At 36.1% G+C, this 13,066-nt stretch overlaps 1 protein-coding gene across 1 annotated transcript; it reads right to left on the bottom strand.

Annotated features, from left to right (window-relative positions):
• Nucleotides 1-3,577: 3,577 nt before the first annotated feature.
• On the bottom strand, nt 3,578-12,462 carry si:ch211-151h10.2 (uncharacterized protein LOC567699 homolog). Its single transcript, XM_053500991.1, has 9 exons — nt 12,047-12,462; nt 11,417-11,582; nt 11,131-11,189; nt 7,260-7,413; nt 5,884-6,029; nt 5,565-5,745; nt 5,345-5,428; nt 5,119-5,214; nt 3,578-4,463 (listed from the first exon to the last, which is right to left on the bottom strand). The coding sequence occupies exons 1-9, from the start codon at nt 12,163-12,165 to the stop codon at nt 4,185-4,187; spliced, it is 1,284 nt and encodes a 427-aa protein (XP_053356966.1). The 5' UTR covers nt 12,166-12,462; the 3' UTR covers nt 3,578-4,184.
• Nucleotides 12,463-13,066: the final 604 nt, after the last annotated feature.

The raw sequence follows: 13,066 nt of genomic DNA, 5'->3' as shown, positions 1-13,066 counted from the left end.
AACCATATACTGCAGCTAATACAACAGCATGGCTTTGTAGTAGGAGCCGGTGCTGAATTGGCCTGCCTGCATTCCAAACCTTTAACCTATAGAGAACATTTGGGGCATCATTAAACAAAAAATACATCAAAGATGACCATGAACTCTTTAGCAGCTGGAAACCTATATTCCAACACCAAAACACAAGCTTATAATCTCAAAGCGCACATGTCTTCAAACTGTTTTGAAAAGAAGAGGAGATGCTACACCATGGAAAACATGCCATTGTCCTAACTATTTTATGACATCAAATTTGAAATGAGCTCATTTTGTGGAATAAAAAATGCATGTAAAATTTCTCAGTTTAAACATTTATGTTCTCTATGTTCTATTGTGAATAACATATTGGCTTATGTTATTTGAATATTTTTTAGTTAAATTTTTTATTATTTTATTAAAATAATTTTTAAAAAAAGCCCCAATACCGTCTCAGAATTTGGGTTGTACAAGTAAGGTAAGCTACATGACCAAAGGTATGTGTCTACTTGTCTATAACACCCATACGTGGACCTTTCCTAAACTGTTGTAAAGCAACAGCCCCAAATATGTTCCATCATGACACACATTGAGGTCCATAACAACATGCCTGGAATGAATGTTGGAATGAAAGAATTTAAGTCGAACACTTGTTGAAATGGCTTAATAATAAATGACTACACACTGCAGAAGTTTTCATTTATATTATGACCCATGTTGGCGGCACGGTGGTGTAGTGGTTAGCACTGTCGCCTTGCATCACCAGGGTCCGGGTTCGATCCCTGGTCATGCTCGATTCCTGTCTCTGTGTGCATGGAGTCTGCAGGTTCTCCCTGTGCTTGGTGGGTTTCCTCTAGGTACTCTGGCTTCCTCCCACAGTCCAAAGACATGTAGGTTAGGTTAATTGGTGTTCTCAAATTGCCCGTAGTGTATGTCTGTGTGCCCTGTGATGGATTGGCGCCCTGTCCACGGCGTACCTCGCCTCATGCCCCGAGACATGTAGGTTAGGTTAACTGGTGTTCTCAAGTTGCCCGTAGTGTATGTCTGTGTGCCCTGTGATGGATTGGCGACCTGTCCAGGGAGTACCTCGCCTCGTGCCCCAAGTCTCCTGGGATAGGCTCCATGCCGCCGTGACCCTGAATACAGGATTTAGCAGTAATGACGTGAGTGAATGAGTGAGTATTACTCATGTTTAGGATTTTGTGTAATGCATCCAACCCAAAGCAATTTGCATTTGAGTTTGAGATTTAAAGACTTTAAAGGCAAACTTGCAAAACAATTAATTCTCTGGTAGTTTTATAAATGCAATTGCAATGTGCCTTCTCAGATGGCAGCACTGGTTTTATAACAGGTCCCATACAAGTGGCTACTTCATGCTCCAGGCAGGTAATTAGCAAAACCACTGGACACCTGGATCACTGGACACCTGGCCATGCCTCATTTTAAGCTCTCCAAATTCTTTACACTGCATACAAACAAAGTTCTTTGACAAACCAGAGAGCATCATTGTGACACTTATTATATTGTATTCAGGGGAAGATGACTTGTATTTTCAGCATGGAAGAGAAGGCGCTTGTGTCTTAGAAAAAGGAGCTAAGGGCACCGAGCACAAATATACCCCAGGGTAGGCATTTGCTACTTGGTAATTATAAAGTAAACTAAAGGAATTGCCTGCACATCAAGATCAGCATTAATTCTGCACTGGATTAAATTTTGTACCTTGTAGAATGCTGAAAGATTTGTGGAATCAAATGTAAAACCAAAGATAGACCATGTGCCCAAAAGGATGAATACACCATCACTTTTATATGGGTTTTAAACTGTTTATTACAGATTTATTTTTCATTGCTGTTATAATAACCAACATTTTTGGAAGGTTCTGAAATATGCTGAAATTTCATGTTCAGAAATATGCTTGTATATCTGTCACATATAAGGTGGCCCATAGACATAAAATAGACTGTGTCCATAGAAATAAAAATGTATTATTATTATTATAAAAGTATAAATCCTCGAATTAATGGCCTCTGACTATGCAGCACCGGTGTACAGTGATGTTCAAATGTTCAAAAGTCGCTCTTTTAAGTTCTTTTGTGTAAAAACATCATTTGATTGTAGTGGGTCTCTGAACTAGGCAAATACAACCTCGGACAAAAAACAACATACGTACTGTACATGACATATGGTACTTTTCACCATACCATTACTATATTTGTATAACAAAAAGGAAGCCAAAAGGGGAAAAAAAAAGGGGGAACCCCCTTGATTCAATAGCTTGTAGATCCACCTTTGGCAGCAATAACTTGAAGTAATAATTTACTGTAGGACTATTAGTCTCTCACATCACTGAGGAATTTTGACCCATTCATATTTGCAAAATTGCTTTAGTTCATTAAGGTTTTTGCACAGCTCCATTCCAAAACCTGGATTCTTATATTTGTCCGCTGTTCTGTTGTACAGTTTAGTGGTGTGCTTAGGATTATTGTCTTGTACCAGATTAAGACCAAGCTTTAGCTGCCGAATAGATGGCCTTACATTCGCCGGTACTGTATATAGAGCAGTTCATTCTCAACTTAATGACTGCAAGGTTCCCAGGTCATTTGGCTGCAAAACAAGCCCAATACAATGATAGTGGGTATGAAGGGTTTTGCTGAAATGCTGTTTGGTTTTGCCAAATAAGGCACTAGGCATTAAGGCCAAACCAATCCACTTTGCACATATTTGTCCAAAAGACAATGCTGTAGAAGCCTTGTACTTTGTTTAGATGGAGTTTTGTGGACCATAGTCATGCTTCTTTCTTAGAAAGAGGAGGTTTCTCCTGGCAACCCTTCCAAACAAACTGTACTTGTTCAGTCTTTTGTTAATTGTGTTGTCATGGACTTTAACATGCTCAGTGATGGCCTTTATGGTCCAAGATGTCCTGAATTCAATTCAATTCAATTTTATTTGTATAGCGCTTTTACCAATTGTCATTGTCGCAAAGCAGCTTTACACAATCAGAAGAATTATTTAAGTCTGTATGGAATGTAAGTGTGCATAAATCAAGATGAGCAGATTGTCCCTGGTGAGCAAGCCGCGGGCGACAGTGGCAAGGAAAAACTCCCTGAGATGGTAATAGGAAGAAACCTTGAGAGGAACCAGACTCAACAGGGAACCCATCCTCATTTGGGTGAAACAGAAAGCAGGAATTGATCTGCATTTATACAGTGTGTTAGGTGGCAGGCAGTTCAGCTATAACAGTTGATGTTAATTGATGTTAATATGGAGTCCAGGTAGTTACTGGAGACAATTGCAACCTTGAACTATCGATCAACCGCAGCCAAGTCAAGTCCTCGGAGAAACAGCTGTCAACAGCTTTCCACGTGTGAATGATCTTTCCCTCAGTAGAGATAATTTTTTTTTAAATCTCTAAGTATTTACCTCTTATCATTGTGTTAGATTAGATTAGAATTAATTTTACTTTATTGTCATTGTACAAAGTAGATGTAACACACATCAGAATGTTCCAGACAAGCAAACTTGCCAAATGATCAATTAATCAAGGGCTGATGATTATGAGCAACCTTAAATCCTTTCATCTTAAATCCCACGGAGACATAAGGGGGTACTTACTATTGCCGTGTGTGTTTGACTATTGTTTGTTAAATAAATAATTACATGATGAAAGAATGTACATGTTGTTGTTCGTTTGAGGTTGTATTTGCCTATTACTGAAACATGCTACAATTGGATGATCTTTATTATGTTTTTACACAAAATAACTTTAAATTAAGGGGGTTATAACTTTTGAACCTCACTGTATTTTCTGAATACAGAAGTACAGAGCCTATCTTAATATACCAGAACTAATGTTTTTACATGCAGAGAGGATTTTCCCCTATAGTGTAACTTATTCTGGGCTGTTTTTGATAGATTATGGACTTCAACTGACTCAAAGGGAAAACAGGAGTTGTGTCAGTTATGGTTCAATTGGATCTAATTTAGTTTTTGAAGCCTGTTACTCAATACATTGACATGTATTTTATTTATCTGGTATTAAATATTGTGCATTTTCCAATATAAAAGCTGTGGAGTAAAAGTTACAATACAAACATAAAATTTTAGTCAATTAATAAATAATTTTACAATAATGTCCATCATTTATTTACAAAGGGATGACAATCCAAGGGTTATCTTCCTCGTTTCACCCCACAAAGCAAATGTTTCAGTGAAAATTTGGAGCTTTGTGTGTTGGGGAGTTCTGAGTCAGGCTCCACAGGGGTATTTTCTGTGACCAGACCAATACTGTATACAGGAAGTGTTGAGGGAGAAGATGAAGAGTTTTGAATGTGTTCAACATCAGAAGTTTTATTCTTCTGTTCTCTTCGGTCTCTTAGGTCCTGCAGATGCAGCACAAAAGTCAGAGTCTGCTGCATTAGAGATGTGAAATCCTTGAAGACTTTTTTAAACTGGGGGGAGAAAAATAAATTTGGTTAGAGATTTTTTTCTTAAAGTTTTAATCAGCAGCCTTCTCCCCAAATTTCTCTATCATACAGCTACCAACAAGAAATGGCAAGGACTGTCACAAGCTGTTGCTCATGCACTGTCAGGGGTTCCATTCTATGAGCTCTCAGGCTCATAGAATTATAGAAGTATTCGATACAAATATACATGCAATTTTCTGTGAATTCCACTGTAATTGTGTCTGGATGCTAAGCGGCACAATAATATTTTTTCTTCATTACAGTCAATTAAGTAAAAGTGACGATAACAGAAGCTTGGAGCAGTACTGCATTATTGTTTAATTTATTCATTATTTTAATGTATTAACACAAATATAACAATTCCTATAGATGTAAATAATTAAAAATATTTGTAAATATATCTGAGCCATAAAATTAAGCATGACCATCTTTATTTAAACCCATGTTAATATATTAACCAACACATCAGACTAAAATAATTTTCTTTTTGTTTGTCATTTTATGTTATTTTCATGTCAGTTTTGAAAACCAGTAATCCTTAGAGATCTAAAGTTAATGGTTTAGTATTAGTAAGTTTCAGTCCAAACCTATATGAAATGTACCTGAAATTTATAATCTTTAGATTTAGGTGGTAGTGTACCTGGTGTGTATTACACTGTAGAAAGTCTTTGGTCCAAGAAGACTCAAATGTTAGGCCCACAGTCTGAGCCAAGTCCTGCTGCTTGTTCTCCAGCTCCTGTTGAAGAGGAATTAGAAATTATTCTCTCGTCAGGAGTTAACAGACAAACAATAGGTGGGTTGAGTGTTCAAAAAATGGAGCAAGAGAGTAATAAAGGTGTTGATATGAAGACAGATGTAATTTTCACCTCAAGAAGTCGTGTACTTGTGTTAAGGTGCACCTGACACTCGTGAATTCTACTCTGAAACAGACCCAGCTTGGTGTATAAGCCCTGGAACACATACATTATCATAAACAAATTCAACACCAGCCAAGACATCATCATCCAGTCAGGTCATGAGTAACTGATAAGTAATTACAGTAATTCATTCATTCATTTACAATCCAGTATTCACGTATAATCTAACCTCAGTATCAGTGAGGACAGTGTGAGGATCCTCAGGGACCTGGCACTTTTTCGGTTGCAGGGTGACTTTAGTGTGCAGGTCTTCTAGCACCTCCCAGTACTCCTGCAGCTCCTGCTGAATGTTAGCTATACATACTCCGTACTTATCCTGGATCTGAAGGAGAAAGTGCAGGGCACCCACTCTGCGCAATCGAGAGGAAGATGAATGAATGGAAGGAGCATTGGAGGAAGCAAGAGTGTAATAAAGGCAAAAAGCATGGGTTTGGGCATATACAGGCCAATGAGGAAAAACTGTACAAGAGCATTTTAGTGAGCTTCACCTCTTCTGTAAATAAGTGCAAATATGTTTCACTCTTTCTTCTATTTTAGTCTTGATCTCTTTGTTCTCCTTGTCTTTGGCTTGCAGCAGTTGCTCCTCAATAAGGAAACTACTGTTTACTGCCACTATAATTAATTGGGAAACTGCCTGAAAAGAGAAAGCAAAACAAAAAGAATTATAAGACTTTTTGGGGGGAATTGCATTTCCTATCATCATACAGGTGAGCTTCAGCTTAAGATGTGACAAATGATGGTGGTGACTGAGTGTTTTGAATGTTTTGTTAATTTCAAAAAATAATGAACTATTTTAAATGAAGTATTTTTAAGTAAAATATCCCATTTACTTGTGTATTCAGACTCTTCAATTAGTATTTGGTTAAGCACCATTGGCAGCATTATACCTTTAAAGAATTCTGTGTGGAATTATAAAGGAAAAAATAGATTTAGGTTAGAGTTTAATGTCTTTTAGAGTTTATGTTCCACACTTATCTTAAAAGTGTGAAACATAAACTCCAGAAAACATTAAAGGCTCTGGAAACTTTCGTTCAGCACTGTACATGCATGTTTGCTATATTTTCTGTTACTTAAAAAATAGTGATTGTTCTAAAGAATATGTGCATTATTTCTTAAACATAAACAAAATATATGTACAAAATGTGGCACACAATTTATTTCAATATCTTTGAATGCAGTAGCATTCCCCAGGAACTAGGGGGCTTAACCCAAACCCAAATGTTCCTGTGCACAAAGCAAGGTCTAACTTGGTTTGCCAAGTTTGAAGTAGATTAACTCAAGTGGCCTGCACAGATTCCTGACCTCAACTTCAACGAACACCTTTGGGATATACTAGAATACCAACTGCACCCTAGAAGGGTTTAAGCTGGGATAATGTTTATATAATCAGAAGTGCACATGGCAGATTTGTTTACTATGCAAAGGTTAAGAAAAAGTGGCCACTTTTTAATGGATAGGTTTCAAAATGTGGTTTTAAAATGTGGTTGTATGTATTACTTTAAACACAGCTGAATAAAAGTGTATCTATAGCTGCTCAAAACAAGCTGCTAGACTTTATGTTAATGACTCTTAGTTGGCAATTAATTTGTTTCTATAAGAAAATATACTAAGTAGTAGCAAATAATCTACTGTAAGTGAAGTATGTTAGTTTATCTGCCTAACTCTGTTTTAGGCTTTGCTGTTTGTATTGTAATCCTGCAGCAACAAAATATAAGGTCATAAACTGCTGCTAAAAGTACAGGTTGTTATGACAGTAACTGCATTACTCCATTGAATTTAATCCATAAAAAACAATAACAGTGAGGAAAAAGACCTTTTCCTCAGAGAAAAAACACCCAGGAAACAACATAGTATTCCCACTCACCTCCAGTTTTTTAATGAGGCCTTGTATCTGGGAAACCCTTGTATCTGACATTGGTTCCTGGAGAATGGAGACCACCAACCCCTCCAGTAGAGCCCTCACCAAAAATAGCAGATGACCTGCATCTTGTTGACCTGCATCTTGTTGACTGATGGGACTAAAGAACATACATACATAGAAAAAAACTTTATACTGTGTAAGATGAGTGGGTTTATATATATATATATATATATATATATATATATATATATATATATATACACGGTGCTGCTTAAAAGTTTGTGAACCCTCCAGACAGTCACTATTTTTGTAAAAAACATTAAAAGAACCTTATTACACATACATCCAAATCCCAATGTGTAAAGCACACCTTTCAAATAGTTAGGGTTTCAAATTGTTAATGTGTATGGGACCACAGTGGTTTGGTTGGTTTCCTCTCTCGTTTAATTAGTGCAGGCAGCACCCTTTCCCAAGGATGTCTCATTTCATTGATCTGCTTAAATGATTAATTAAGCACCAAATGTGTTTTACCTGAGGCTGTTACCTGCTTAACTTAACCATTGCAGCTGGGGGTTAACTTACTTTTGCACACACACTAAGTCCATGTTTCATGTAGTTTTTGGGCTACTTACACAAGTCCCAATAAACAAGTACATGAAATTAATAAACATATATCTGGCATTTTATACATAAAAAACTGGTGATGATAAAATAAGAAAATCATGGTAAAACAACAAACATCTAAATTGCTCGAGGGGTTCACATACTTTCAAGCACCACTGCGTGTGTGTGTGTGTGTGTATATATATATATATATATATATATATATATATATATATATATATATATATATATACAGGCCCGTAGCCAGCCTAGTGCAAGGGAGGTTCTTTTTTTTAAAAAAAAGTGGACCTTTTTTCTCAGTATTTTGTATTTGAGTATTTACTTATTTTGTATTTCATTTTGAGGATTAAATACTGCATTTTAGTGACATGTGCTGGATTAGCTTGTCTGCTGGTATCATAATGTGCATGCTTTTGATGCACCAAAAATATTTACTACAATGTTGTCAAATTGCTTATCAAGATCACGTGCGCCTTTTTTCACTTCAAAAACACACCCACACACACACACACACACTCAGTGTTCAAAAGTTTAAAAACCACACTAACAACAGAATACATTTAAGGAATTTTTACTGGAATATTATTAAACTATAAATTCAACTTCTCTCATCAACATGCTCTCTCATTTTTGTCTTTGCCTCTTCACTTTATTGAACTTGTATAAAATATATTTAATATTCAACGAATTGTTATTTATATAGTCTATTAATTAGGCGAAATATAATAAAATATGTTAAATTCAACCTTTAAAATCTCAGTCATATAGCTTAATTTAATCTTTATTGGCATGTCGAGCATTTACAGTAGGCTATCATTTACATTCAGAATGTAAAGAGATCAAAATGAGGAGAAAAAATCAAATATAAACAAATATAAAAATATTACCAATAATTATCTAATATTAATAATATACAAATATTACGGGGAAAAGACGATCAGTTAATGTACTTACAAGACTGTGGGATGGATAAAATTTATTTTTTGTGGGCTTATTTTATTTTATGTTTTATGTAACAATTATTTATGATAAACTTCATTCGAATGCTGTCTACACCGCGTATAGACACCAGACAGCATCGCCTATGGATAATATAATAATTCAATAAATTTACTAATTTAATAGAATAATTTATTAATTCAAAATAAAATGTTAATAAATCCTAATATTATGCATGGTCAAGCAGGTTTGTTTACGCATTGAACTTGTCGTTCTTTCTTTTCTTTTTTTTTGATAGATTAACATTATTTAACATAATAAATTCACAGATCCATCAGATAGGCTACTGTCTGTTTATGTTTATTTAAGATGTTACAGACTTGTCATAGCCATTCAGACTGCTCAAGAAAAGGCACAAGAGAACTATTCTGTGTGTGATGTGGGGTTGACCATTAGCTACCACTTAACTAGCGTTAGCGATTAGATCTTGAGGTAGTAACAGACTAACTCTGTTTTGCTTACTCTGTCTTTTTGAACATATGTTTAATATTCTGCGATAATGACGCTGCTGCCTGCTTTCTCTTCCGTCTCTCCTGCTCTTTTCGACCCATATTATACACCGCTGGATGCCGCCGCACAGATTTAAAAAAAAACGTCAGTTGCTGCGCAGGTTTGTCACGTCGCGGGTTTTTTTTTTTTTTTTTTTGTAAATTGTTTTGTAATAAAGTGTTATTTTAAATAATGCCCAACAATTTTAATCTGTCTCAAAAATAAAAAAAAATTAAATAATAATAACAAAAAATTCTGGACCTTTGGCAGTGGGGCTGTGGGTCGTTCGAACCACCCGAACCCCCCCTGGCTACGGGCCTGATATACCACCCAGTGTTTGGGTTCGCCTTATCCTTCCTTGGCAAATTGGGCCCCCCCTAGGGTTTGGCCTACGCAAATCAAACTTGTTTGTATGGCACATCCCATAGGTGATTAATCTGATTGGGATCTGGGGAGTTTGGAGGCTGTGTTGGACTCTTCGGTACTCATTCGCAGCAGGCTGTGGTACACTGGGTGGCTTGGTGCCTTTCTTTCGTGGCCAGCATTGACATTCTTGGCAATTTGTGCTGCATAGGCATTTCTATGGGGTCGGATTGGCAGGCTGGCCAATAGGCTTCAATTTGCTAGGGAGCATAAAAAATTGACTATAAGTATTGAAAAAGGTAATGTGGCCTTATGCATTAAAAATTAACCCTATTCCAGAGTGATGGCAAATCAGGTTAAGAAAAGAGGTGAATGAAGTGATGAATATATTATTCCCCACAAGCCTGTGGGGCAGTGGTATGATCTAAGTTTGTTTCTGTTTGTCAAAGTTCAGAAATGTTGTTTGCCCAAAAAATGAGGTCAGCTAACAACCTGAATAAACTGAATGTCATTTTTTTTTCCATCAGTGGGTTTTTTCTTTCCTGATGGCTTGTGTATATTACAAGATGACAATGCCAGAATTCATCATGCTCAAATAGTGAAAGAGTGGTTCAGGCAGCATGAGACCTTGTTTTAAACCATAGATTGGTCACAGAGCCCAGACCTTAACTCCATTGAGAATGGACAAAACCTGGCTTGCATGCATTCAGCTATACTTCTATTAGCTAAGAACAGGAAACTGAGGCTACAATTAACATGGGTCTTTTCAAAATTGAGCAATAGAAGATTTGAAATATGTTGCCTGGTTTGATTGGTCTTGTCGACTGCAATGTTCATATGTAGGATCAGATTTTGAGACAAACAAAATACATCCTGCCTTGTAAGGGTTCAGGCTGGAGGTGGTGATGTAAAGCTACAGGGTATTTTTTCCTTGTATAGTTTTGGCCTCTTAGTACCAAGTAAGCATAATTTAAATGTTACCACCTACATGAGTATTGTTGCTGACCATGTCCATCTGACCACAAGAAAACATGTCATGGTACAAAGCTATAATCATTTTAAATTGGCTTCTTGTACATTGTGTACAAGAAACCAATTTGTTCACTGTATTTAAATCATGTCAAAGGCAGCAGATCTTAATCCAATATAGCACTTTTGGAATGTGGTGAAAGAGGAAACTAGCATTAAATCTGTGGAGATGAGGGTGTGTGGTATCGTGGTGTTTATATACATATCCTTATTTTTAACTAAAATACCAATTTCATATCAGGAATTTTACTTCTTACAAGTACACTGAAATTTTAAATGTCAAAATTTAACAAAGTGAAGGGCTTTCTCTGGTTTAATTAGAGCTTAGTGATTCATATAAATTTTGTGTTCTTGTACTGTATTTTCTTACCACAACTGACGAGGTTGGCCAGTCTTTTTCCCAACAATCTCACTTTTCTCTGAATATTTCTTAAAAAAGTAAATAAAATAAGTTTAGCGTATTGATAATGTCACACAAACTATTTATTGGTTTTACCAGCAGACATTAATGTGCTGGCCGACATAAAAAGCATTTTCATTCTAAAAAAAACACTATAGTATTAGAAGCATTATCTATTAATAGTAATAGAGATTCCCTATCAATTATCATCTAAAGACAAGGTTTGCACAAGTACTATATGTACATATTAACTGACTTGTTTATATTGCCGTCTGTACTGGTAAAGGAAGCATCCCAGCATCCCAGCCAGCAGCACCCATTCTTGAACCTCAGAAAGTGGTGCCTCTTCCAGAATCCCCAGCCACAAAGCAGCTACTGGAGCTAGACACTGAATCCCTCTAGGACAAAGTCCCCACTGCAGACTTTCGGAAAAAATGTTCAAGATAATTTTTTAAAATAAATAGATTAACTATTAATGTGGTGGCACAAAAATTACCCACCTCCTATCTACTAGGTATTAATAATCCTGAGCTTCCAGAATCCCGCTTTTGTCAAAAATCTGCCAATAGGTGAATTAGCAACTCATCCAGGAGGAAACCCACCCCCCAAAAAAATGAGGTATCCTTTTGTATTCTGACTCATGCCCAATGTTTCCAAGATGGGCTTCATTTTCATAAAAATAAAGCAATTGAATAAGACAATTAAAAACACTGTGCTACTTTAATCCATATTTATCCATATTCCCCTTCCATACTGCATATCCAGTTGATCCATATTTAGTTTAAAAGTAAAAAGTACAAACAGGAATGACAATAGTTTTCATATACACTATTACACACAATCAGTTCCATAAACACAAACATGCTCCACTGCTTTACATACATACTTCTTCCAGCACCACTTCTGCTCATCAACCACACCATCCTCCATCTTAACATCATCTTCCCCTCTCTTCTTTCCCTCTTTTCCTCCCTTTCTGTATCCATTCAGGTCCCTCAAATCCATTGTCCTCAGCTGGAGTTCGGCATACAATCTTTGATTGGCACACCTTATGGCAAGTGAATCTGATTTCCATCAGTTTAAGCAGAGGTTTAAAAAAAAAAAAACAAAAAAAAAACTTGTTTGTCCTGTAACACCAGCTTCCCTGATGCGTCTCCTGTTTGCTTTTGTTTTCTGCCTTTGTTAAACTTACTGAAGAATGTGTGGAATGCTGGGTGAAACAGAGACCAAAAGTACTTACCCAGCCTTAACCATGCAATTAGTTTCAATCTTTAACCAATTTCATTTCTAGGAACAATTGAGTATTACTAAACATTTCATACATGTCAAGGATAAATAAATAAAAAGTAAAAAAATAAATAAAGGGGGGGGGGGGGGGGTTAAAAAGTTAAATCTGTAGAACACAACATATTCTCATACTGGTAGTTATTAACTCATTTTATTGGCTGTCCTTTGCTTTCAAGTATCTTTTAAGTCACTTTTAAGTATGTGCTGTGTATGACAAACCATTTAAATGGTTTAATTCTGCAAATGTAAAACTTGGCTGGAAGGTTGTATCCCACACAAACTCTCCAGTTGCTATTTTTTTTAAATAATAATAGTTCTATATACTATAAATACCATCATTTAAATCCTCCTCAAATTTTCCACAACAAAGACACATGAGTTTTACTGAACAACACCTTTTTCCACTTCAACTAATACTACTACATAGAATTACCACACCCATCAAAAAAAAGTTGACTAATGCTTATTTCCACTGCTTACAAGAGAAATGCAGGTGTTAAAAATAGGTTTTCTCAGCAACAGGGATAACAAAACATTTTTAAGGCAAGGTGCTTACACATATAAAGTATATCCATTTACATTGCACAGGTTTCCCACTATAAATCGTGGCTTTGTGTTA

The sequence above is a fragment of the Clarias gariepinus genome, chromosome 7 (genome assembly GCF_024256425.1).
Source record: "Clarias gariepinus isolate MV-2021 ecotype Netherlands chromosome 7, CGAR_prim_01v2, whole genome shotgun sequence".
NCBI lineage: Eukaryota > Metazoa > Chordata > Actinopteri > Siluriformes > Clariidae > Clarias > Clarias gariepinus.
Note: the sequence above shows the minus strand (reverse complement) of the source record. Positions and strands in the feature narration are given on the sequence as shown.

Bases quoted from the DNA above. Each gene is read 5' to 3' on its own strand.
- si:ch211-151h10.2 (XM_053500991.1), bottom strand. From the start codon at position 12,165: ATGGATTTGAGGGACCTGAATGGATACAGAAAGGGAGGAAAAGAGGGA. The intron at 11,583-12,046 runs GTATGTATGTAA...TTTTTCCGAAAG, and splicing joins CAGAAGTGGTGCTGGAAGAA to TCTGCAGTGGGGACTTTGTC. The intron at 5,746-5,883 runs GTGAAGCTCACT...TCGATTGCGCAG, and splicing joins TGCACTTATTTACAGAAGAG to AGTGGGTGCCCTGCACTTTC.